The 27,329-nt window shown below is 40.3% G+C and overlaps 2 protein-coding genes across 5 annotated transcripts in view; both read left to right on the forward strand.

The window, feature by feature from the left end:
• Positions 1–3,864: 3,864 nt before the first annotated feature.
• On the forward strand, positions 3,865–7,026 carry ndufb11 (NADH:ubiquinone oxidoreductase subunit B11). Its single transcript, XM_074643060.1, has 3 exons — positions 3,865–4,091; positions 6,333–6,463; positions 6,813–7,026. The coding sequence occupies exons 1-3, from the start codon at positions 3,918–3,920 to the stop codon at positions 6,940–6,942; spliced, it is 435 nt and encodes a 144-aa protein (XP_074499161.1). The 5' UTR covers positions 3,865–3,917; the 3' UTR covers positions 6,943–7,026.
• A 2,210-nt stretch (positions 7,027–9,236) lies between these two features.
• The window catches only part of rtel1 (regulator of telomere elongation helicase 1), a 31,968-nt gene continuing 13,875 nt past the window's right edge, over positions 9,237–27,329 (forward strand). For all 4 annotated transcript variants that reach the window (XM_074643061.1, XM_074643063.1, XM_074643064.1 and 1 more), the window contains exons 1-13: positions 9,237–9,600; positions 16,655–16,853; positions 18,191–18,284; positions 19,553–19,634; positions 20,030–20,090; positions 20,390–20,465; positions 22,099–22,183; positions 22,697–22,762; positions 23,965–24,121; positions 24,224–24,262; positions 24,400–24,475; positions 26,265–26,362; positions 26,902–26,957. In XM_074643061.1, the coding sequence (XP_074499162.1) occupies positions 9,499–9,600; positions 16,655–16,853; positions 18,191–18,284; positions 19,553–19,634; positions 20,030–20,090; positions 20,390–20,465; positions 22,099–22,183; positions 22,697–22,762; positions 23,965–24,121; positions 24,224–24,262; positions 24,400–24,475; positions 26,265–26,362; positions 26,902–26,957 (1,191 nt within the window). In that variant the 5' untranslated portion in view covers positions 9,237–9,498. The remainder of the gene's footprint in view (positions 9,601–16,654; positions 16,854–18,190; positions 18,285–19,552; positions 19,635–20,029; positions 20,091–20,389; positions 20,466–22,098; positions 22,184–22,696; positions 22,763–23,964; positions 24,122–24,223; positions 24,263–24,399; positions 24,476–26,264; positions 26,363–26,901; positions 26,958–27,329) is intronic.

The following is a 27,329-nucleotide window of genomic DNA, read 5'->3' on the forward strand; positions in this document are numbered from 1 at the left end:
TGTTTGTCTAAATGACGCTAATTTAATGCACAATTGAAGGTATCGCATATTGACGGTCTTTATACTTGCTTTGTGTGGTTGCTGATGAGAAGGTAGTATCTCAGTCCAGGCTGTATAATTAATATCTTTACCATTTATTCTTGAAGTGGAATATGATGTGATGCCACTTGACATGGTCAAGGGCAAAAAAAAGAAGATTACCCATGTGCAACCTTTTGGCAGAGAAGTGCCTCACTTGTTTGACTCAGTAGCCTTTATTTATATTTTCTTTTGTGCTCTTAATTTTTTTTCTACATAGTGTCATCATACGGGCTCATTTAAAAGCCAGTCACAGGGCTGAGTGATATTTGAATTAAATGGTGATGATGATCATCATCGACAGACATTGGCTTGGCTCTGGCTGGCGAGCTGTGACTGACCTCTGATGGGTTTTAAGAGGGGTGCGACTGGATTGTATCAGTGATTGCATGCATGGTCTTCACTGCAGAGGAAAAGCAATTTTAAGCAATTTTTAACCATTTAAGATATAGCACAGCATCTAACCAAATTCTATATATTACTACATGAGTCTTATCTTATTGTCTCATTGATGTTTTTTGGAAAGTCGATGATTTTCTGCCAGCAAAAGAGAAAAAGTTGATGTCTGTTTTTATTTTATTTCAAAGTAAAAACATTGCAGCTAATGAGTTGAAATTATGATATACAAAGTCTAAAAAATTGTTTTAATTGTCTTTGATCTAAGTCAAAATGAGATTCTAAATCATGACATACTAAGTAAAAATTATGACATTAAATTATAAATTATGACAACATTTTGACTTAGTATCTGAATTTGGACCTACAATGTTTGAATTCTTGTCATTCCCAACTTTAAAGGTTCCCTATGTGGTATTCAGAGCATTAATATAACAGCAAACATCTATTTGCTATGTAAAGATATAGAGGAGTAACGTCTACCTGAGCAGAGAATGAAGTCGCTCTCCCTCTGTGTGTTTTATTCAGAGCTTCTCTGTGCTTTGTTGATATAGCCGGCCTGGCCGCGCTCGCCTTTTAGCTTTCATGTTCGTGCATGTGAGCGTGCCCCACTGGGTAGCTCACGACCGCCGCTCTGCACTGCTCTCATACGGCGCTTACAGCTGATAACACCGTCCCGATAGATGTCGTTGTCGCGGAAGCGTCTCGCCCACCCTCCGGTTTCCCCCTCAGGTTAACACTGTTAGCTCTGTCAGCAATGTTGCCGTTGTTTGTACAGTTAGAGCTGTTAGCACCGTTAGCTGCGAGCCGCCGGCTCAGCCGTCGCCATGTTGAGAGCCATGCGGAGGCAATGGATATGTTCTGAATTTCGCACCTTTTTTTTTGCGCTTCCATATTTCAAAATGTCTGTAACGTCTTATATAATAAAGTGAAACTGGCCAAAGGAAGTGGGGATGCTCTGAGTGCCAGGAGTATCTTCCAAACAAAGCAGACATGCAAAAACTATTTTTTTTTTTTTTAATTAAATGAGATGTAAGGCAGACTTTCATCAAGATGTAATTTAACTTGCAACTGTAGTGGACATCATGCATCCAAAGGGTTGATCCTGTGTTTCCATCTGGCCCAAAAAATTGATCAAAGGTAATTAAAACAATGACGTTATTTTTCATTTGTCTAATTGAAAGGGCTGAAGAGCTATCCTCAATTGTAAAAAAATCATACTTCAAATTCACACAAGAAAGCCCTCAGCAACAGTATGCTCATGTGGAACCGAAATATTTGTTTACGTTTATATTCATCCGTATGTTTTCAAGATATGAAAAGTGTCGACAAGGCTCAGCCTTATTTGATGTGCAATGTGATATGGATTCAGTTAATGTAGGTGAGGCGCTGTGCGTGGCTGTAGCATCGCACAGAGAATGGAATATCATTCAAACAGAGTTATATCTTGATAAATCCTAAGACATGCACCTCCTGATTTTGCCCAAAGTCTTCTCCCAGCTCATTGTTGACGTTTTGGACCTCAACACAGTTTAGTTGTGGAGGAAAATTTGGGGATATGGGGGCACAGGAGCAAAGTCAGGGAAGGTGCTTTAAATTGTCAAGTTTGTTTGTTTTTCTCAGCATTGTTTACCTTTTAAGACTGTATCCATGGTTTTGAGTGGCCTATATTATGTATTCTCAGTCTGTAATGCAGAAGGCTGAACAGGAAGTGTGATTGCTCCACCTCCAATAGGGAAACCCCACTTTGACGAGAGCTTCTGTTTTAAGCAGAAACTGAAGTAATTCCCATGTCTTTAGAGAGACCCTTGTGATTATTGTGGTTATTACTCTTACATTTGGTTTTGCCTCCTTTTGTATATCAGTATTAAAAGCATATTCAAAATGAACTGAAGTAACTGGACTGGCTTGACTCCGAGCTAGCAAAATGTGCATTTGTAAAAAAAAAAGAAAAAAGAAAAATAATAAAATAAAAAGATTTGTTTATCTCATTAAATTATATATGTGCACAAATGTTAAACTTTTTAATCATACAACACAACGTTACTGATTGTATATCGGACACAAATAAATAATCAATGCAACTGATTGGGTGAAGGATGATTGTGTTTTTGAATTGACTGAAAAATGTTATGAAAGGTGGACAAAAGTCTACAATTTGGAGTATGATACGTTGTTGCTAATAATCCAAGATGTGGACTCGTTATGACTTGGACTCGAGTTGATTCGAGTCACTGTTTTGATGACAAGACTTCAAGTGAGACTATAAAATGTGGAAGAAGAAATACTGCAAAAACAGTTGAATCCATCAGCAATAAAGCAGTTCAGTTCACGCAGGGGTTTTGCTGCTACAGTCTTACTTGGTCTGGTATGACCAATAGCTTATGGTGGCTAATGTAAGTTAAGCCTCTGTTTCAATTACTTAAAGGGACTGTTTGTAACTTCTTACAGGTATAAATCACCCGGGTCGGTGTCCCATGCGCTCTCGCATGTGCAACCTAGTGAATCTAGTGAATCCCGTCTGTTAAACAGTGTTGGCTGCGGTCGGAGGACGCGGGGGAGACCATAGCTTTGGTCTCCAGGGCCGGAGTCTCTGCTGTACTCTGCTCCTCTGCTCCGCTGGCTGCCTGCCTTCACTCAGCTCGCTCCACCTCACGTTCCTGCGTGCACATTACACACTGCAGAAGAGTTAGTTTAGCTCTGAGAATATCTAGTGAATGTACAGTGGACGTTTGTGCAGAAATAACTGCTGCAGCTCCTCCAGACCAACAGAGGTTTCCCGTGTCTTGTGAAGTGACGGGGCTCCGCAGCAAGAAACGTTATCGTCTCCAACCGGGTGCCAGTGTCTCCCCAGTTTCCTCTGGCCGCGGCCGGGAGGCTGAAGCAGGAAAAGTCAACATAAGGATCAGCAGTGATTCATGGAGAGACCTTCGTCTGGTCAGCTAACATTACTGCCAAGCAGGTGAAATATAGAGTGATATTGTGGTTTTAGTTGACGTGTATGACGCTCACTGTTATGAGCGATGCTCGCTCATGTCTATTTAGAGCGAGCAAGCGCGAGCCCGACGCTGACTTTCGTTGACATAACAGCCACAGGTGTCGCTGTTAACGAGCATTTCTGATTCTTACAAACAGTCCCTTTAAGGGCAACAGGAATAATGGAGAAAATGTAATTATTATTATTATTAATATTATTAATATTAATTTACTTTTAGTTCGATTTATTTATTTATTTATTTATTTATGTATTTATTTATGTATTAATTTATTTATTTGTTTATTTATTTCCTGCCACTCTACTGCTCCACACTCCAGTCCAGCAGGTGGCGGTAATGCGCCTTTAAGCTGGTTTGCCAACCGCCAATAAATAAACACCAAAGAAGACGAAGAAGAAGCTTCTGTTTCCGGTTCCGGGTCAAGGATATCATTCACAAACAGGTGAAATGCTGACCCGACTGTCGCGGTTCGGGCCCGCTTTGCCCCGGTTACTCTCTAAACCTCCGGCCCGGTTCGTCTCCCAGTCGAAGCCGAGCGGTGCCGCCGGTGCTCCCGCTGTGACGGAGCTGCACGGAGCCTTGGAGCCGGCCGGACACGGAGAGGTCAGCCCGTACGTCAAGGTGAGTCCTTCATGATACACAGTCACTCAGTCTTAGTGAAGGTTCACTAACGTTAGATGAGAGATTAATGTCACAGACACAGACATGCAGACAGTGTTTACCAGACTGACATCACAATAAGCTGTTACTATAAGATGCGTTATGTTGGACCCGCAGTGAGCTGGATCATGTGTTAACATCAGCCAGCTAGAGCTGCACACTGTGGCTACTGACACCTTCAGCCTCAGTGGTTCTGGCTGGTTTACGACCAGCACAGTGGTTGTCTCTCTCTGGGCTTTATGACACTGATCAGTATAAGAATTGGAAAGCTATGTCAAATATGAACTAATGGATTTAGATTAAATCACGCTGTCTTTAACGTTACATGTCCAGGTACTGAGTCCAAACAAGCTGAGCCCAGTTTGAACCTGGGACGTGCTTCTGATGGCAGTGACAATACTATTTTTTTAATTTGCACATATATAAAACTGCACAAAATCCAGTCAATGAAAAAAAACAAGAAATGTGTCACTATGTGTCACTAATGCCACTAAGACTTGTACAAAGGACCTCACTCCCAACCCCAGGAGAGAAAAAAAACAATAACAAAAAAGGAAGAAGGATCTAAACTAACATAATTTTAAAAATACAACGAAAGTTAAACAACAACAAGAAGTACACAAAATGTGCAGAAAAACCTAACCAAACAGTGGAAAACAATCCAATAAAAACAATGAAATACATACAAAAAACAGTACAGAAGAAAAGAAAATATATCTTAACATATCAAAAGATAATTAGACATCATTAATTAAATGTGATGATAATTTCCTTTTAACATGTTCTAAATATGTAAATATGTTCTAAATATGTAAATATGTTCTAAATATGTAAATATGTATATGTAATGTACTAAATCAAGTACACACATTGAAATAAGTTCAAGCGTAAAATCACTCTCTACAATTTAATCTTTTCCTGTCAATATTTAGTTAGGGTAATGTTGGCAGCAGAACACAGCCAGCCCATAGTGCCATGATGACAGACCCTAGCACCCACTGAACATGCAAGGCTATACTAGTTTGGTAAATGTAAATGCCATCTATAAACATGTACATCAAAAATCACAAATTGTTCTGCCTCAAGTTGAGCAAGATCACAATCAAATTTTATTTTTACTTTTATTTGATAGGGACGATGCAATTTAACATAGTTCCAAGACAGGACATGAAACTGATGTGCTGCACAGAGAGTTTATAGCTAATTTTCAACTCTTTTGACCTAGTTGGGCTTTTACATGTACAGTGTAATTAAAATACACAGCTTTCTCTAATGGAAATACAATAAAATACAAATCATACAATACAATCTTACATAGCCTACCACAATACACTAACACAAACACCAATGCACCTTGGTAATTTACAGTACAATTTGCTAAAAATGGATTCAGCTCTGGTTTGCTTTTAGCCAGCACTTAACCTTTGTTGTAAAGGACTTTATATCTGGAATTAATTAGATTTCAGTTGGTAATGTGTTCTACAGTTGGCAGCCCTTTATGGAGAAAGCTTGATTGTCCAAATGTAGTTCTACGATGTGGTGTTTTACAGTTGCCATTCACCATGCTCCGAGTTACTCTATTACTGTCTTGTCTTTGGATATATCTGGAAAAAGGCTCTGGGGCTAAATTGTTAACACATTTAAAATCTAATTTAAGAAAACACAAATGAGTAACACTCTCAAAACTAAGTAGATTGTGTCTACGTGTGACAATGATTCTGCCAGACAGGCTTTTTGTTCATTATTTTCACTGCCTGATGGTATAAGGATGTAAGATGTTTCATTGGATATGGTGAAGCTTGAGCCCACACTGTCATACAATATGAAAATAAAGAGAAAATAAATACAAAAATGACATAAATTATATACACACATAAAAACAAGCACCTTGGAAATGTTCTTGTCTCCTACTCTAAATAGTAATCGTCAATAAACTTGTTTGGAATATTCCTTTGTCGCTTTAATGCAGTTTTTGTCAGGAAATAACTAGCTGTTGGATACAGCCATGTTTAACCTAAAATCACCTGTCCCACTTTAATAACACTCACATGAACTTTGTTCAATCAATTATGGCTCTTCTAAGAACAAGTGGCTAATTTTTTTTTTTTTTTGGTGCATCAGAGTAAAAGAATTGAATGCTTGTGCAATAATTTATTATGAAAGTCTATACTGTATCTGATGCCTCTCTTATGTAATTGTCAGAATCCAGATTACCATGGCTTCTCCAGTGACCCTGTGGTGGATGAGTGGAACATGAGGTTGGGCTTCTTCTTTGGCATCTCAATGGCTCTTGTTATTGGAGGAACATTTATCCACTATTTACCAGACCACGGGTGAGTTCTCAGCTCCTCATCTTTTCATATCTGCTATCATTTTATCTTTCAAATATGGAATGATGTGTCTCATGCCACGGAGACGGTTCTGTTTAACTGTGCTTTTCAGTGTGACATTTTTTATATCAAAGATGTTTTTTTACTTTGATTGTTGCCTATTTATTCATGCTTTTCAGCTTTTTGTGGTGGTCTTAAGCCCCAAGTGGCCACCCACCCGCCAGTCAAGCTGGGGTTTATTATTATTATTAATGTTGAGTATCAAAAGTTTCTCTTCTTTCTGTCTTTCGCACTTCCTTATTCTTTCTCTGTCTTTATCGTCCCTGTGTGTGTGGCTGTGTGTTCATTCCAGCATGAGGCAGTGGGCCAGAAGGGAAGCGGAGCGTGTGATCCAGCTGAAAGAGAAGGAGGGTCTTCCCGTCATAGACGAGAACTACTACGACCCAAACAAGATTGTTCTGTCCACAGCTGGAGAGGAGTAGGATGTCCAACATCCACCTACTGTATTTCACGATTATTGTATTTCACTATGACAGAATAAATGATGTACTTGTTGAATTGTGTAATTATTATGTGTGGACAATGACTTCTTGAGACAGCATTCTGAATGTTTCTGAATCATGAATTAAAGGTAAATCTGAAGTGATTGGAACCTTTTATTTAACTTTCAATGATCAGTGCTACAGGCACATTGTGGTCAGTACCCAAACAGAATTGAGGTTGATACCAGCCCTACAAATAACGGACACTCAAAATTCTTCTTGAACCCACTAATTGTTTAACACTTTAATGAAAATGATACACATCTACTCCAGCCCACATGAAGGTGAGGTTAAAAAACATTAACTTAATGTTTTCACTTTTGTTTTGTCACATTTCCAAGTCAAATTTGAACACAAACATCTTTTGAAGAAAGTCTTCTTTTAAGTCATCCGGTCAATAACTTTATAAAATGCATTAGTTAAGCAATACATTATAATTGGCCATTAAGAAACCCTGTAATGATTACAATGGCAGTCACAAGATTAACCGGGTCTCCAGCACAATAAAACAGAAGGTGAAGTAGAACGGCAGAAGCTTTTCCTGCAACGACACTACCTGATTAGAAAAGTGGACATCAAATGAATAACCTATACCATGAAAGAAATACAGTATACATATCTATATTTATATCATGTCACCCCTTTATGTCACAGGCAATCAGAGCCCTCAGAAGATGCATTTTGCCTCTCAAGTGTGTTTCTGTTTAGATACTCTGTGGGAACCTAAAGTCAAGAAGTGTTTGTAAGTGCCCCATGTTAGTTGTCCTTTTTTCAGTTTATTCATCCATCCATCCATGCCACATTGAAGCACTGTGGATGTTGTTGAAAGTTAAACAATTTTTTACAAATTTACCTAATTTAATTACCGATAAAACAAAAATAGGTAGGCTAATTGCACAAGTATTTATTTTTTTATATGACAATGGGCATCGGATGTGTTATAAATGGCAATACCTTTTATCTTACAAATCACTTCAGCCAATAGTTATCTGCATGTTTCCTGTAAGAGAGACCTAACGCTGGTGTAAACACTCATATAATGTCCATTATTCTGTGAGTATTTGCAGTTTAACAACTCAGCACTGCGGCTAAAGCAGTCAGTATACAAAAAAAAAGAAAAAGAATGATCATACCAACAAGTGGACAGTCAGAAACAAGTAGTATTTACATACAATGAAAAGCATAAGAAAAATAAATTGTCAACAATTGATGCTTTGATCTACATATTCGAAAAGGAGCGAGAAGAAGTATAAAGTTATTTAATCCCACCCTTTCTCCATAAATCAATTATTAATTATTAACCAGCTTCCTTATTGAGCCATACATATACTCTAATTAAATCTTCCTAAATTTGTTTAACTATAATTATTATTTATAATGATTCTTACTATAATTATTACCTTTAATCTGTGTCATACAGAAATATTAAGTAATTACTGATATAATTCTCCTTATCAAAATATAAATTTGTTATCAATCCAGAATACCAATTCATTACTTACATATTTAACTTAATCATATTGACCATTTGTTATCTTTTCTTATATGCGCAAATTATTATTTATAATATACAATTTATAATATACAATATGCACATGCAATACAACCCGCAATATATACATACATACACACACACATACATACACATATACATATATATACATATACATATATACATCGCACATTGCACTACATGCGCACATTGCATACCACATATACTGTACATAATACATATTAGATTAAGCTTTTAGACTAAGTTACTGGAGTTACCCTGCACTATACTCATATTTAAAAGTCTCTTCTGCACTTTTTAATAGTCGTGTATCACAGCTGTTACCCTGCACTATATTCAGTTTTAACAGTTTTCTTCATCTCCTTGTATTTTTTATATCTGGTATATTTTTGTGTACTTTGCATTACTAACTTTTTTTACTGCCTTTTTACTAACATGTTTTGCACTATGGAACTGGGATGCTGGAAACTTGAATTTCCCTCGGGATCAATAAAGTTACTATCTATCTATCTATCTATATAGACATATATACATATATACAATACACAGCATCCGACCATGCATACATTATTCTTATACCCAAAATTAAATATCATTCAAATATCATTTTTTAGCACTATGTTAGTTAATGCTGCTGCTGAATTAGGCTAGAGGAGACACACAAATGTCCATTATTCTGTGAGTACTTGAACGCAGCAGAGGTACGTAGTTACAGTGCGCATGCGCACTGGACTGAAAGCGGAAAGCTGGCGGCAAGTTTAGCAGGCTGATCAGACTCATGTCCAGTGTTCAGTGAGTGGTGCAGGTCTGCAGGTCTGCGGTAACGTTGACAACTTAGCACTGCGGCTAAAGCATTCAGTATTAACTGGTAACTTCACCACTTAAGTGTGTGACAATTAAGCTGGAGCTACGAAGCCTTTTGACGTGTGTGCGTAACTTTTAGTTAGTTATTGCAGCTGCTGGTTTAAGCTCAGAGACTCACGATGACGTCACTAACTCTGGACGGAGTCACTGTGAAGTTCCCTTTCCCTCCATATGACTGTCAGAAGGACTACATGAGCAAAGTGATTGAGTGTCTGCAGAAGGTAATGTAATGAGTACTGTCATGGGTTATTATACCCGTTTTTGTAACGTTTCTCAGGTGGAAATCATTCACTGAAATTGGTGTAACGTTAACGTTACAGTTACTCTGTATGGACAGAGAGTTACATCATCTTGTACATTGTGATAGACGTATGATGGTGCTGCCTTTTCCATCAACTCTGGATTACTTTTTTAAAAAGTGTTTACTCCCATAATAATATCACACTCAAACACTGCAGAGCACAACAAGATCTGCATGACCCAAATGCAAAGTTTGACATTTTATATCAATAACAGCAGCTTGGTGGATCAACAGGTCGCCAAAAGTGGCAGAATGATAAAGAATTTGATTTGTGAAACATCTTCCTTTTTCTGTCAGGAGTTAAAGGTCCCATATTATAAAAAAGTGAGATTTTCATGTTTTGTTTATTATAAAGCAGGCTTAGGTCCTATATAAATACTGTGAAAGTATAGAAACACTCAATCCATAGGGAAATACACACAGCCCATATTCAGAAACTCTGCATTTGAAACAAGCCGTCAGGATTTCTTTTTTTGTGATCAATTTTTTATTGGTATTTAAGCAAAATTATATAGGGTGGGGTTACAAATTGATAGATCACCAATAAAGTAAAACAATATATATATATAATCAAAAATGTCCATGTACTAATCAATACAGAATTGGCAAGCAGCTACAGAAAAAAGAAAATGAAAAACAAAAAAAACAAACAAACAGGAAGAAGGAAAATAACAACAAACAACAACAAAAAGTCATTTAAATAAAAACTTCTGCGCCCCCCTCCCTCCACCCCCGAATCCCTCCCTTTTGGTTCCCTCCCATCCCACCCACCCTAGACCTTTGGGACACGGAGAACAATTATATGAAGGATTTAATTGTAGTGATTGCTTGTTTCCAATGTGATATATTTTCCCTTTTTGCCAAATGCATGTTTGCAGCCCAGTGTTCCATACCTGCTATATCTAAGAAGTCAAGAAGCCATCTTTGTATATTGACAGAATGTGGAGCTTTCCATCTGCAAGCTATTAGTCGTTTTGCAGCTGTAAGGCCAGCTAACCAGAGACGTCTCTGCTTAACACAGAGTTCCAGGTTGGAGCTGTCATTAAGTAACAGGACTTCAGGTGAATAAGGAATTGTATTTGACAATATGTTTGATAGCATCTCTGCAACCTTTTTCCAGAACTCTGCAACCCTTGGACACCCCCAAACCATATGGAAAAAAGTACCTAATGCATTTTGATTGCATAAGGTGCAGTTTGGTGATGGTAAAGCTTTAAATTTATGCAATATGTGGGGGGTGAAATATGTTCTGTGTATGAAATTGAAATGTATAACTTGATGGTTGGGGTTCCTGGAAGATAGTTGGATGTTCTGCCAGATTAGTTTCCAATTTAGGTTGGAGTTATTTGGAGAGAGGTCTGTCTTCCACAGTCTGTCAATAGTTAGTGGCTTACAGGAGGCCTTATGTAAGATAGAGTATATTTTCGAGACCAGTCCACTAGGGCTGGTAAGAGCTGTGTGAAATGCATGTATGGGAAGAGATATGTTCCAAGGCACACCATAAGTGCGCATCGCTGTGCGGAGTTGAAGATAGAAAAAGAATGATGAACCAGGTAAATTAAAATGTTTCTGGATGTCTTGGAATGCTTGTAGGCCCTGAGGACCATAGATGTCACCAAAAGTGTACACCCCTTTACTGCTCCATTGAGAAAACGAAATTGGTTGGCTACCCAAACGGAGGTCAACATTATTAAAAATGGGAGAGTGAAGATACCAGTTAGACAAAATTTTACAGTGCTTTTCGGCAAGACGCCAGGTAGAGATTACTTCGGTTATAATTGAGCCAAATTTCTCTTTTGATTGTTTGAGTGGAATGTTGGAGTATATCAGGTCTTGTAACCTGTGAGGGTGCACCATGTTCTCTTCCATTGGCCTCCAAGACACCCGAGAAGCAGGATTTAACCATTTGGAGACAGGATGCAGTACGAACGACCAATGATACCACTGGAAGTTAGGTACACCGAGGCCCCCTTCATCTTTTGGCCTTTGGAGAGTTAATAGTTTCAGTCTTGACTTTTTATTCCCCCATATAAACCTCAACATTAAAGAATTAATTTTTTTCCAGTGGTCTTTAGGTGGTTGTAAACCACTGAGAAAGTTGCTTCTTGGGAGGACATTCATTTTAATAGTGGAGATGCGAGAATGGAATGATAATGGGAGGGTTTTCCATCTTTGTAAATCTGCTTCAATCTCTGTCACCAGTACGTTGTAGTTGTTTTTTATAATGTTTGCAATTGAAGGGAAGATTGACACTCCTAAGTATTTGATGTTCTGAACCACCGGAATATTGGATATAGAGGTCAACTGTCTTGCTGAAGCATTGAGTGGGAGTAAAGCAGATTTAGCCCAGTTAACTTTATATCCCGAGATCTGGCTAAAACTATTGAATATATTTAGCAGATGGGTAAGAGACCGAGAGACATCCTGAATAAATAGTAATATATCATCGGCATATAGGGAAATAAAGTGCTTGGTTTTATGCATATTGATAGGTTCATGGCTAACTGATTGTCGGACAGCCTGGGCCACAGGTTCCAGAGAGAGGGCAAATAACAAAGGAGAAAGAGGGCAGCCCTGGCGGGAGCTACGAGATACAAGGAATTGTTTAGAAAAGATGTTCCCCGTCAATACCATAGCAGTGGGATTTGAGTAAAGAACTTGAATCATAGTAATAAAATGGTTATCAAAGCCCATGCGGCGTAGCACTGACCATAGAAAATGCCACTCAAGGCGATCAAAAGCCTTCTCCGCATCGAGAGAAAGGATAGCTGTTGAACAGTCAGTGTTATTAGAAAACTCAATGATATGAAGAAGACGGCGTAGATTGTCTGAGGCAAGGCGGTTTTTGATAAAGCCTGTCTGATCCTCATGAATGAGATAATTCATATGCGGTTCCAATCGAGAGGCTAGTGCTTTGGCATATAGCTTGATATCAGTATTCAGTAGTGATAGTGGTCGATAATTTGAGCAATCCTGTGGATCCTTGCCTTTTTTTTAAAAGTAAAGAGATAATGGCTATGTTATTATTTTTGCAAAATGAACCCTTAGAAATTGCAGAAAGAATCATATCCCATAAGAGAGGTCCTACTTGGGGCCAGAAGGCTAAATAGAATTCTGGAGGTAACCCGTCTAAGCCTGGTGACTTGCCTTTGTTCATTGACAGGAGAGCTTTATGGAGTTCAGGTAAAGATAAAGGGGCATCAAGAACAACACGATCCTCCTGAGAAAACTGCGGAAGCTGCAGTGGGTTTAAAAAGCTAGCGCAGGATCGACTGTCGTAATTTATCTCTGATGTATATAGAGATGAGTAGAAGGCCTTAAAGCTATCATTGATTTCTATTGGGTCTGTACACAATTTACCAGTGGCGGATTTAATAGAAGTTATATTTGCTAGTCTTTCGCTGGTTTTAAGTTTTAGTGCCAGTAAGTGACTTGGTTGTGCACCGTTTAAATAATAATTTTGTCTTGTTCTATGCATGAGGAAGTCTGCTCTATGTGTAAGTAAATGATTGAGGTCTTTACGGAGTAGCTCCCTCTTACGTACCAACTCTGGTGTAACATTCAAGGTCATCATATTTTCTACTTCAGAGATGTCTTTTTCTAATTTCTGAATATGCTGCAGTCTAGATTTGTTTAGATTGGAAGCAAACCCAATTGTTTTATCCCTGATGCATCCCTTCAATGCCTCCCACAGAATACCAGGATCATTCACTGACGGTTTATTAATTGCAATAAATTCATCTAAATGTTCTTTCATTTCATTTTGGAAGATTTCATTCTGCAGTAGAGTGGAGTTAAAACGCCAACGTGCTGCACGTTTTGGGATAGAAAGAATGGTTATTCTACCTGTCACCGCTCTGTGATCTGAGAGAGACATGGGAAGTAATTCAAGATCTGAAATCTTATCATACAGCTGTGTAGAGACAAAAATGTAGTCAATACGGGAAAAGGATTGATGTCGTGAAGAAAAACAGGTAAATTCTCTCACTGAGGGGTGTGACATTCGCCAAGCATCTACAACCGAATAATCTATAGCCCATTTCCTTAATGCACTAGATGCCAGACGTTGTTCTCTTGACTCAGTAATCCCAGTTCTGTACAAAGAGTGTAGCCAAACTGCATTAAAGTCACCCCCTATTATTAGAGAAAATTCTGATAATTCGAGTATTGTATTAGTTAAGTATTTGTAGAACTCAGCATCAAATACATTCGGTGCATATACAGAAATAAATGCTATTTTGAACCCATTAATTAATGTTTTTATATAAGCAACTCTCCCTTCAGTATCTCTCCCAGATCCCAGATCTGTATATTGAAAGGTGCGTTTGGCGAGGATTATTACACCTCTATTCTTTTTTGTGTTTGAAGAAGATGCAATAACATGGTAGAATCTATTCTGCATTCTGGCAACATCTTTTTCCAATAAGTGTGTTTCTTGTAAAAAGGCCACCTCTATTTTATTCCTTTTTAATAAATCCATAATGCTTATTCTTTTTTGAGGGATATTTAAGCCTCGCCCATTCCAAGATAGTAGTGTAATGTTAGTCATGAATATGTAAAGAGAACAGCAGTGCTACCAAAGTATGCTCAATAAAGAAAATACAGCTGTTTAATAAAGATAAATAAGGTTGTTTCATCAGGTCCAGTCCCATATTCACGTCTACCGTGCCCCCCGGTCTCCTCTTGTTCCCAACCCTGTACTCCTCTGAGAAAAGAGAAGTGTCCCTACAAAAAACAGAACCCCTACCCACCCACCCCAAAAATAATTGTAACTGTGAAAAAGACAGTCTGGAAATATAGGGGCTAAAGAACCCACCTTACCCCCTCCCCTTAAGCTGATCCCTTATCTGAGTGGAATATAGCTTAACAAAAACAAACAGGGACAAAATTGCCCATCTTCAAACAGAAATATTTTGCTATTAATATTTATACTCAGATAAAGTCTGGCATGAATCAAGAAAAACCTAAATACTGAATATCAAACATCCAACATAAATTGATATCATTTTCCCCATTAGAAAATAATTAACCAAATAGCAGAGATGGCAGAGTTTTAAGTGTTTGCAGGAAAGTCTTGCAGTATGAGTTCGAGAGTCATACAACGTCATCTCCGTCATGCAACGTCACTCGTCACTTGACGCGGAGGTAAACAAACCAGCATGGTACAGTGGTGGCGTAGAGTTGATGTGGAGCGCTCAGATTTTGAGTCTTACCGGTTACGAACTATTCTTCGTGGGTTCGAGGGAATTGAGGAACGTCTCTGCCTCTGCCGGTTCGTTGAAAAGATGTTGCTCAGCGCCGTGGACCAGTTTGATGACGGCGGGGTACAGCAGGAAAGCCTCGTAGCCCAGACCGCGAGCCCGGTTCATGAGCGGATAGCAGGGACGTCTCCGCCTGGCAGTGCAGTCACTGTAGTCCGGTGCGAATCGAACAGTGTGGCCGGCGACTTCCACAGGTGTTCTCCTCGACTCATTCAGGATGCGATCTCTGTCTGTGAAGCGCAGACATTTCACTATCATGACTCTTGGAGCAGCCGATGAGTGACGCGGCGGTCCGATGCGATGAGCCCGCATTAGCTCCGGTGGATTGTCGGTGAGCCGCGGGAACCACTTGTGGATGTTGGACATCAGGTAAGCCAGTGCGTTTCCCTTCTCCTCTCCCTCTTTCAGGAAGATGAGGCGCAGGTTGTCTCGTCTGCTTCTGTCCTCCAGAGCTACGAATTTGTTCTCAAGCTGGTTCAGTATTTGGCTGTGTTGCGATGTGGTGTCTTCAGCGTTCTTGACCCGTGTCTGCAGCGTTGCAGTGATTGTACGCTGGGCCTTGATATCCTCAGCATGTTTGGATAGTGTCTCTTGTATGGTTCCCAGTTGAGTTTCTAGACGTTCGAATCTTCCTTTGGAGTTTTTCTCAGCCTGATTGAAGAACTTTTCCAAAGTAGCTTCCAGATAGGCCACTGTCAGCCGGCCTGCGGCGGCGGTCTCATCGTCATCCATTGTTTGTTGTTTGTCAGCTGTCTCTTTGGGCTTGGAATTGCGGAGTCGCGTCGGCATTGTAATAGGCGAGGCAGGCAGATATTAATCTGCTTGTTTGCAAGTTTGACTGACTAAAACGAGGTCTGATCAAAGGTTTTATAGCAGAAAAGTTTGGGGAGTTTGGGCAGCGGGAGAACTACTCCGCCATCTTGATCACGTACCCCCTTTACGCCGTCAGGATTTCTGCCCATTCGTGATGTCACGAATATACAATATTTAGAATATTTAGACCCTTTACACAGTTTTAAACGTAAACATTCTAAACGTGTCCCAGTTTATTCCTGGTTGCAGTGTATGTGAATGACATCAGCTGACAGGAAGTACACATGGACCCAAGCTGTTGCCTAGCAACGCAATTCTGTTGCAATTCTGTTGCAATTCTGTCAAAATGCACTAAAACGGAGCGTTTCAGACAGAGGGTAAATACAGGAATATTCAGGCTGACAGTATGGGGAAAATAAAGTTTTTTTTTTAACATTACAGCATGTAAACATGTTCTAGTAGAAACACAAAATACAAGTATGAACCTGAAAATGAGAACGATATGGGACCTTTAAACATCCATCTGATAAGCAAGAACACATCACAGAGTTTGGCAGATGTTCTCTCCAAAGATGAAACCAGTGTACATAGAGGCTCAGACTCAGTCAGTACTTTATTTCATTTGCAAAGATATGTGCCCTTTCAAAGTAGTGCTATGATGTTGATGTTACAGGGACTGTGATAAATGCATACATTTACATAAAACAAGTAAACTTTTTTACACAGATTTTATGGATATTGTGGTGTTTTTTTTTATTATTTGTTAGCAATATATTGCATTGCTTACAGTATCAGAATATATTGAATCGTAACCCCCTGTATCATGATAACGTATCGTATCGCCAGATTCTTGCCAATGCACACAGCCCATAAGTGTACATGTCTGCCTGTTTGTTTCAGAAGGTGAATGGGGTTCTGGAGAGTCCCACAGGCACCGGTAAAACTCTGTGCCTTCTGTGTGCCACCCTGGCCTGGAGAGAGAACTTCAAGGACACGATCTCTGCCCGCAAAATAACAGAGAGGCTAGGCGGGGAGGAGATGTTCCCAAACACACCCCTGTCATCTTGGGGGACGGCTGCTACAGACGGGGACACGCCAAGTATGTTCATATCATATCACATCATCACATCATGTGGGGAAAAGAGGTTTTAAAAAATAAAAAACTGCACTCCCTCTCTACATTTTCAGTTTCATTCGTGTGAACTGCACGGATGAAATTATGAATACCCAGCAAAACACTTGACAGACAGCATGTGAGCAAATAGGACAGAAGTCCCAACTGAACATGTTGTCATTCTATGCTCGTGGCACTGTCGAACATTATAAAATACGCTGAAGAATTTGCTAATAAATGATGAAATGAATCACTGTGAGAAGTGGGGCAAGTTTACCTCACACTCATGATGGTCATTCTTAAGGCTTCAATGGCAAAAAGGGGTTTTTAAATCCATCAGTGATACAACTCACTGCTGTTCTTCAGTAGTGTCACCGCTCCCTCTGTGCAGCAGGTGCCAGTTATAACCAGGCATTTTAAACAGTCTATCTGTAAATGCTTTATCCTGCCAGGTCTGAGTAAAGCCATAATAAACAGTTATGTCTGTCATTCCTGGGTGCTTTAACGCTGCACTACATCAGAGGGACACAGTCGGTCATTCCATTATACTCCATCTATACTTCCATTATAGAGAAACAACAGCCGACCCACAGAAATAGAATGGACATTTCCATTCAAATCAACGTAGCAGGATGGTCAGAGCTGCGGACAATTTTATGTGTACCGTTGCCATTGCAACCGTTGTCGCAGGCAAACTTGCATATAAACTAGGGTTGTCCATGAAGAATCACAAAAAAGCACCACTTTATATCTTGTGTTTACCAGAGATGTGCTCATAAGATTCTGGGAAATAAGTCATTCGGCATAAAAAACGACAAAAGAAATCTTAGTCAGCTACGACCAAAACGACCGATTAGTCGACTAATCGACTTGAGAGTCGACCCTACTATAGACCGAGTTACAGCAGGTGATAGACTCACTAATGCCAGTGTGACGTATAAAACGACAGCATCGCCTTCTTGTGTGTGTGAGCGTGGAGTCCTGCCATGCCGGCTGTCCCTTTTTACAAGTAAGTAAGAAAGAAAGTAGGATTTGGCCTTAACAGACGTTCATTCAGCTCTGTGACTACCTCCGCTCAGAGTAAAAATGTGTGCCATACTTTACGGCCCCACTGACGTGCGTTGTCACCATAACAACTAACAACAATCATAATTTTCTTTTGACCTAGTCAAAATACCACGGCAAACACTTCAGAGTCCGTTCTACTTCTATTCTGATTCTGTGAGCTGACCGACCACTACATCTCTATGGTACTCATGTAACTCTGAAATATAATAATATGAAATATAATGTAATTATTGTGTATTGTTATTGTTTCTCAGCCTACTACACCGATGTTCCCAAGATCATATACGCATCCAGGACACACACTCAGCTGGCACAGGTTATCAGTGAGTTAAAGAACACGTCATACAGGTAAACTCTGTCATTTCTAAACAGTACAAGATGTTAGAAAATGTACTTTGATCACGCATGATGAATGTTGATGTGCATGGTGGTTTCTCATGGAATCTATCTTACTATTGTCAGGGTCGGCTCAGATAACTTTAGAAACAACATTTTAGACCAGTATGAGACATTTAAACACTGAAAATCTGGATGTTAATCAGCTTTAACACAATTAACCACACCAAATTCTGTTCTCAAATTAACACTTTAAAGTTTAAAAAAAATATTTATCAGTTACTTTTCCAAATATTTATCAGCATCGGCATACATTAGATCCACAGCACTTACAGTATCTGAAAAGAAAATCTGTCACTTTTAAGCTTGTTCGCTTGTATCTCCTGTTATTTCCTTCTTCCAAACCAGTGGTGAAGAACATCAGGAGCAAATGCCAGGAGATGAGTTTTCATTAAAACTAAATTATGAATGGTGTGTTAAATGCATGCCAAATTAAACGGAGCACACAAGGTCAAAACTGCCTTCTAAGTTACCCTAAGACTGGTTGCTAACAAGCAATGTAGCATTTAAAAGGCTGTTTTTTTAAACTGAGTCCAGTGCAACGCTCACTCCACATAAAACATACCGGACTACATTACATCACTTTAAGCAAACTTCACGGAAAACAATGAGGGCAAACAGCTTCACCGATATCTTTCAACCCAATATTCTGTGGTCAAGCTCCGCTAAAAACACAAAAACACAGAATCCATCAGCACGTAAGGGTATCGTTCTCTACCGAGCCTGTCTGTAACCGGTAGGCTACCGACAATGTTGCCTCGTTCATGGACTCACGGCGGACGCTGCAGAATGAATATAGGGGAAACAGTGGAGTGGATATTTGGTGTTATTTTTGGCATTAGAAACAGATAACTGTACAGGCCTGCCAGACCTGTACAATTATATTATAGGGGAAAAACTGCCGATACCGCTGTTATTTGGATGATCTAATGATCTTTAAACACCTTCAAAATGTTTGACATTGACTTAAAGGCTTAAAGTGTCTCTGCAGATGCAGCTAAATAATCAGAGGCCTTCTGTCAATGCAGTACCTTTTCCTCATGTACAACATAGATAAGCTGAGTTTTAGGCCATTTCTGGTAAACCCATATCTCAATGTAACCCTAATGTCTCCCTCTCTCTCTCTCTCTCTCTTTCTTTCTTTCTTTCTTTCTTTCTTTCTTTCTTTCTCTCTCTCTCTCTCTCTCTCTCTCTCTCTCTCTCTCTGCGCGCTCATTCAGGCCAAAGGTTTGTGTGCTGGGATCAAGAGAGCAGCTGTGTATCAACCCTGAAGTGATGCGTCAGGAGAGCCACGACGCCAAGGTAAGCAAACTTCAACAACTGGTGTGTTCATGCTGTAACTGTCTTAAAATGGTGTCAGCTTAACTGTCTTAAAAGATGCCGACACCCCCCCCAACTCCTCCAAATTTTCTCCCAGTTCATACATCAGACCGGCAATACGTCATCCAGAGTAGGCTGTCATGGCCACGTAAAATAATTATTGGACATGTGTATAAAACAAACTTTTGTTCAACAAGAAATTAATGCATACAAACTTGTCAAAATTAAAGTCCAAACACACGTCAAATTGCACTGACATCTATGGGATCTTCGTTTTTTCTATCCCCCAAAAAGGGCCGCAGCCTTGACTTTTTGCAAAGTACCCATATGTGCCGGTCTGATGTGTTGTCGATGTCATGCAATTGCCTGTTTTTCAGATCCATATGTGCAGATCAAAAGTGTCCACCAGGTCATGTGTCTTCTACAATAACTTTGAAGGTAATGTTTTTAACACAACATACAGTAGATATCAGTGAGGCAACACAAAATGACTATAATGAGCAGATGGGATGGACTACCTCAGTCGACATCCATGTAGCAGAATTACACGGAACATTTAAACATCAATATCATGACCACAGTAAGATCACTGGATCATCACACAGCTGTGGGTGCTGTTTTTCCAGCAGTGATGGGGTTAACGTGTTTAGAACTTTTGGCAATGACATAACATCTGTTTGTTAAACACTACTCGTTTCCCCTTTTACAAGTCCTAATTTTCATCTCTTCTTCCTCAGAGAAGAGCACTGACAAAGACTTGGTGAATTCTATCCACGACGTGGAAGACTTGGTCAAATTCGGCAACAAACATAGGTGGGATTTATGTATACACCTACTTGTCTGTCCCTGTTCAGACCTGGTATTAACATGCGTCCCGAGTGATCCGATCACAAGTGGACAGCTTAAGAACGTCTGTTCACACCTGGCATTAACAATGCGTCTCCACATGCTTCCTGAGTGACCACTTGTGATCGGATCTCGCTTCCCCGCTCTATATGCAAATAAAAACGTAGTAAACACACGGCTAATACAGCAGACATTGTGACGTAATATTACAGGAATTTCAACATATTTGTGAATTTGGGTACATTTTATAATCATCAAAATAAAAGGTTATTGTACCGGCGGTCCCCGGGGCCCTCCGCACACGCCGTCGGCACCGCTGTATTTTTAGGGTTGTTCTTGTTTCGGTTCTTGAAGAAACCAGTGACATTAGCGGATCGGTGACTATGGTTTTGGTGCCATTTATGGTCGCGAATGCAGCCCTGTCTCTCTCCTCCTCTGCTCTCTGTCGGTGTTTGCACACACGGAGTGGACAGCAGAGCATAAACATGCAGAAAAACAATCTTTTCAACTGTTTTGTCCATTCACCTCTGGTGTGTATGAGCCATAGTACACTGATTAGGCTAATAGCTAATTGTTATGGACAATCTAAAATTAAAGTTGTCTATATATAACTGTTAAGCCTAATTTGCAATGCATCTATAAATTTAGCACGTTCTTGTAGACTGTCTGGCTGAGACGGCAGCCCCTCCTCCCTCTACCAGCGCTACCTGCCAGGCAGTGAATCCCCATCAGACAGGATGAATCACAGTGACTGATTTCTCTGTTCTTTATTCTTAGTGTTTTAATGTCAGGAATATTATTTGTCAGGGGTGTAAGAAAATATTGATACACATGAGTATAGCGGGATTATGTTGTGCAATACTGTATCGATTCTCTAAAACGCTGTATCGATTTTTTTATTAACCTCTTAAAAATCCTGACTGCCATTCGATCTTTTGGAGGTTGTAGCAGGCGTGGAGTGAAGTTACTGGCACCATATGAAACTAGAAAAACCTAAGAAATCCATTGGTACCAACCCTATCATACTAGCTTGTCGGGAAGGAGGTTAAATAGCGCTCCAAACTTACGCTAAATGTTGGCAAGTAAAAACTGGAATGGCGATTTTCACAGGGGTCCCTTGACCGCTGACCTTAAGATGTGTGAATGAAAATGGGTTCTATGGGTACCCACGAGTCTCCTCTTTACAGACATGCCCACTTTATGATAATCACATGCAGTTTGGGGCAAAAAATATGTAGTTTTTTGCATGCAGTATATAATTATTGTTTTTGCCTATTCGAAACTGGTGTGAATCCAAAAAAAAATCGCAATATATTGAATCGTTACCCCTGTATCATGATGCGTATCGTATCACCAGATTCTTGCCAATACACACCCCTATTATTCGTTTTATTTAGATTTTACGAGTTTATACAGTATAGTGACTTTGCTGTTGTAAATATTGCTGTTGCTGCTCTAGAAGCAATATTCTGACATTATGTCCTTTGTGCTGCACCTTCATTGTCAAAGACCAGTTTCCCTCCAGGGATAGTAGAATGAATCCTAGTTGTTTGCATGCAGTATGTACATTTCAGTTCAAAGTTGAAATTTTTTTCTGCAGGGCCTGTCCTTACTACATCTCCCGTTCCTTGAAGCAGCAAGCAGATATTATTTTTATGCCGTACAACTACCTGCTGGATCCGAAGGTGAGCTGCCTCACAGATTGCTGTGAATCAAGAGACGGAGCTTATTTCCTGCTTTAGTACTTTAAAGTAACTAGACATTGTGAATAAACTTCAAAGATCAGGTGACATCTGTTATCACCTTCAGTTGGAAAATAAGACACAAACACAACAAGGGTATGCTGTCCACTTCTAGTAATAATAACAAATTCTTGATAAGTCATGTCTGACAGTGATCAAACTAACGCTGGATTTATCGTCCTCCGTCTGTCTTGTAGGAATAGATTCATAGTTTAGCGTAGGACTTTACCTGTTGACTCTAGTAGTACCACCACAACTCAAGATGTCTCGTACATTAAAAGACCACACTGAGCATAAGTGTCCTAAATTAGACCTTATCTGTCAGCACTGATAAAGATATTGCAAGTATTTGCTTGATGATGATTTGCACTGCATTATAAAGTACTTTGATAATTGGCCCTCTCATTACATATCCAAATAAATGCTGGTATTTTGTTCTTTCCCTTTATTCCACAGAGCCGCAAAGCGCACAATATCGAGCTTAACGGAGCTGTGGTCATCTTTGATGAAGCTCACAATGTGGTAAGACTCTGTCCTGGGATGTAGTTGCTCTGAATGGCCACACTGGAAGGTGATTAAACCTCCAAATGGAGATAACGGCACAAACTTTCTCAAAGACATTCATTATGTTGCACTCAATTGTGCACACAGAAAGTGACAACTAGTTGTAAGAAGGATGGGGAAAAAAGAGCTTGTGGGACAAGGTGAAACCCCGCCAAACTGCCCATATACATGAATATACAACTCAAATTTAGCATATAGCCATCACATAAGAAAAATGAGTAGCCATTATCATGAGGCTTGCAGGACTAGTTAGCATCTAAGATCATTTTGACGTTGTTGTTAATGGTGAAATGCTATTATGTTACACCAAAGCATAAAATGCTCCAAGAATATATCAAAGTAGACCTTTTACATGCAGAAATAGTTGGGAGAAGTATATGGTCCTACACCTTCTCCTTAAACAATTAACTCAACATTTATCATATATTCCTTTGTTTAATTTAATTCCAACCGTGGTAATGAAGTGATATTTTTCACCGGTTGTCCACGTTAGGTCAGATAATCCTTTATTATATGTTGATGTAAAGTGTCCCAGCAGCAGAAGGACCTGTGGTATCTCTCTTTCACACACCGCAGGTGAAGCAGTCTATCATTGAAAGAGCTATTTAACAACACACGGGTGGAAGTAGAGCCTTTTGTAGTCCATTTTCAGAACATTGTAGTTTCAACACGGCAGACTCACGTCACTAACATCCGCCGCCTTCGTATCATATTTACGGAGCCTAGTGAAAGTGCAGTCGGATTCTCTTTACACCGTGGTTGTCTTTTCCTAAGTCCTTCTGAATTCTCCTTCACATCTTTCCTTGATCTCATGATGTTTTCCATCGAGGTTAAGGGAAAGCGGTTAGGAAAGGACGTTAGGACGTAATTTTTGGACTTTTCGACCGCAGCCAGAAACAAAAGGGACAGACTACAGCAAGAGAGGAGGGTTAAATACAGTACATGAACACAAATGCAATACATTTCAACACCACTAGGTGTCCCTAAAGCAACATAAAAAAAATTGTGGGGGCAGAGCAGCACACCACTGGAGTGGAGTTACAAACCGTACAAATCTGATGATGTAGTGTTTAATTTTACTGAGGGTTGCAGACTCTTGAGCCCGTAAGAGTCTCACAGGGGGGCAGAATCCCACCTGATGATGTTTCTGTGGTCTGCAGGAGAAGACATGTGAAGAATCCACATCATTTGACCTGTCTCCCTATGATGTAACCTCAGCCATTAATGCTGTGGACAAGCTGCTGGTGGAGCAGGCTAGAGAAGCCAGCCATGGAGACTCTGTCACTGAAGACTTCAATGTAGCATCCCTCAACACTGGTCAGAATGCCTATGAGGTTGCACACAATGTCATCAAATCAAATCTGTCCTTACAGTACATGTTCTTAAATTTCAGCACGTCATTTTTTTTGTTTGTTTCAGGTTTAAAAATAGATCTAGAGACCATCGCTAAAATCAAACGTAAGTATTCTTAAAGCTATGAAGAAGATAATTAAGCCTTGTTTGAACACTTACCGCTACTATCTCATGGACTAGACTTGGCCATTAGTCAATGTCCTGTGGGATTTTTTACAAACTGCTTTTGTCTGCTTTGACAGAGATACTTCTGGATCTGGAAGCTGCCATTGATTCCTATGAAGTTCCGAGTGAAAAAGGCATCACAAAACCTGGAATGTGAGTGAAAGTGTGGTAGTGGATTGCAAGGTTTTTGCTCTACTAACAGCTTTGTGTGTGTCAATGGATCAGTCCTTCAGTCCAACCCTTCTTCTAAAACAAATGTTCTCATTTACGGGTGAGGTCCTCTGTCAGCACAGTGTCGCCTGCCTCTTATAAATTCTTTGTACTGAACAATAAACTAAAAGACATGGATTATGATGTAAAATAGGACATGAAATGAAGTAAGAAAGGCTTCATATTTCTTGACGTATATTGTAATTAGATTTGACGGCTCCTGTTATCTCATTCTGGGGCCCTTCTGTGTGGAGTTTGCATGTTCTCCCCGTGTTAACGTGGGTTTTCTCCGGGTTCTCCGGCTTCCTCCCACAGTCCAAAGACATGCAGGTTAGGTTAATTGTTGACTCTAAATTGCCAATAGGTGTGAATGTGAGTGTGAATGGTTGTCTGTCTCTATGTGTCAGCCCTGTGATAGTCTGGCGACCTGTACGTGGTGTACCCCGCCTTCGCCCAATGTCAGCTGGGATCGGCTCCAGCAAATATATGAATAGGATAAGTGGTTACAGATGGATGTTATCTCATTTCATCTGTGTGATGCTAGGGTATGGAGTGACCTTATTTTACACAATTGTGTAAGGCCCTGTTCAGACCTGGTATTAATATGCGTCCTCAGTAATCGGATCACAAGTCGACAGCTCTAAGTACAGGTGTGAACGCGCTCTAGACGCATTGAGGATCTTTCAGACCACATTCAGAGGTGGTCTGGGCCACATATGGCCACATTCATTTAGTAGTGCGTACGCGAATGTGTCCTGGGCCACATTAAGAACCGCCTACTCTACTGACGTCCCGCTGGGATCAGCGGGTCTCTGCGTTCCTCAGGTGTATAGACAGACAGACGCGAGCGCTTGTCTGAGCACGGAAACGGTTTCTGTGCTCTACTGTATTCTGTCGGTACAACTGTATTTTATTAAAGTACATCTTATTTATAGTCTACATATCTACAGACTATCAGACTAGGCAGAGGAAGTGCATTATTATCATACTGTTGGAGATGTGTCTGTGTTTTTATTCCGCTGCTTTGCGCTGAGCTGACACCCGACCGCCCGCTCGCTCTCTCTCCTCCCCGGCTCTCTGAAGCTCTGTACCCCGCTGTTGTCTGGCAAAGGTAGCAGTGCCGACGACGCAGAGGTCTCCGGGGACCGCCGGTACAATAAACTTATATTTTGATGTTAATGTTAATAAAATGTACCCGAATTTACGAATATGTAGGATATTACTACTGACATTCATATAATATTACATCACAACGTCTGCTGTATTAGCCGTGTGTTTACTACATGTTTATTTGCATATAGAGCGGGGAGGTGACATCGGATCACAAGTGGTCACTGGAGACACACTTGGAGACGCATTCTAATGCCAGGTGTGAACAGACGTACTTAAAGCTGTGCACTTGTGATCCGATCACTGAGGATGCATGTTAATACCAGGTCTGAACAGGGCCTGAGAGGCTGCTGGTTCTGAAACATGCTGCTTCAGCCTCCAGACTGTGGTCTGCAAGGCATAGGCGAGACTCCCGTACTGCTCCAGGGCCAAGTTAACTTGGGGTTAACTCCCGTCACTGGAATTAGCTTCTGGTAAAAAATATGAAACGAAATGTGAACATAATCAACACAAATTTAAATGATTACAGTAAGACTCCAGTGGATATCTTCCTTTTGACTTTGCCGCACAAAGTTAGTTGAATATCGATTTTTGAAAACGACGCGTCTTCTGTCCGTCTTAGCTTCATCTATGAGCTGTTGGAGAGAGCCCACCTGACCTACAAAAGCAAGACGGCTGTGTTTGAAGCTCTGGAGCAGATCACTGGACACCTATCAGGACGTCAGTATGACTTCACTTCTTCATATCTTTTAACACGTCACTTAATTTACGTTATATTTTGGGGGCGGCAGCAGCTCAGTCCGTGGGGACTTGGCTTGGGAACCGAAGGGTCGCCGCTTCAAGTCCCCGCACGGACCAAATCCGGAGTGTGGACTTGTAGCTGGAGAGGTGCCAGTTCGCCTCCTGGGCACTGCCGAGGTGACCTTGAGCAAGGCACCGAACCCCCAAATTGCTCCCCGGGCACTGTATAGTAGCTGGCTGCCCACTGCTCCTAATACTAGGATGGGTTAAATGCAGAGTTTTCACTACATTGTGCTGGGCTGTGTACAATCGTGTGTGTCAATAAATGCTGCTTTACATGTTCTGCTGTCCACCATGTGATGTAGATTTTGTAGATGGTATCTCATTTCCCTTCATACTACATATATAAGGGATGTAATAGATGACACCGGCTGCTGGCTTTATCATACAGACCCTGTTACAAAACAGAAGGAGATATGTGTAGTAATTTGTATAATGTCTGACACATTTCTCATCAGAGCCAGGAATATTCCTGAACACAGGTGGACTGCAGAAGCTGGCTAATATCATACAGGTATGCTGCAAGTTAAAGGAATCGTTTTTAGAATACACTTTGTTTACACTCTTTATTCCTGAGAGTGAGCTGTTCAGCTGTTTATCAGCCTTGTGTCTGTGTGTCGGGATGTGGTTAGCCTAGCTTAGCATAAAGACTGGAAGCAGGGGGAAACAGCTAGCCTGGCTCTGTCCAAAGGTATAAAATACACCTAAAGCTCACGGATTAATATGTTTTATCTGTTTGTTTAATCTGTACAGAGGCACAAAGAGAACTGTAACAGTTTATGGTTTTAGGGGGAAGTTACACTGATCAGCCATAACATTATGACCACCTGCCTAATATTGAGTAGGTCCCCCTTTTGCCGCCAAAACAGCCCTGACCCGTCGAGGC

This window comes from Sebastes fasciatus, chromosome 8 (genome assembly GCF_043250625.1).
Source record: "Sebastes fasciatus isolate fSebFas1 chromosome 8, fSebFas1.pri, whole genome shotgun sequence".
Lineage (NCBI taxonomy): Eukaryota > Metazoa > Chordata > Actinopteri > Perciformes > Sebastidae > Sebastes > Sebastes fasciatus.

What these genes read in the sequence shown, in the direction of transcription:
- ndufb11 (XM_074643060.1), top strand. Translation starts at nt 3,918, where the DNA reads ATGCTGACCCGACTGTCGCGGTTCGGGCCCGCTTTGCCCCGGTTACTC. An exon ending in AGGTCAGCCCGTACGTCAAG is followed by an intron (nt 4,092 to 6,332) that starts GTGAGTCCTTCA and finishes TGTAATTGTCAG; the next exon opens with AATCCAGATTACCATGGCTT. An exon ending in CACTATTTACCAGACCACGG is followed by an intron (nt 6,464 to 6,812) that starts GTGAGTTCTCAG and finishes TGTTCATTCCAG; the next exon opens with CATGAGGCAGTGGGCCAGAA.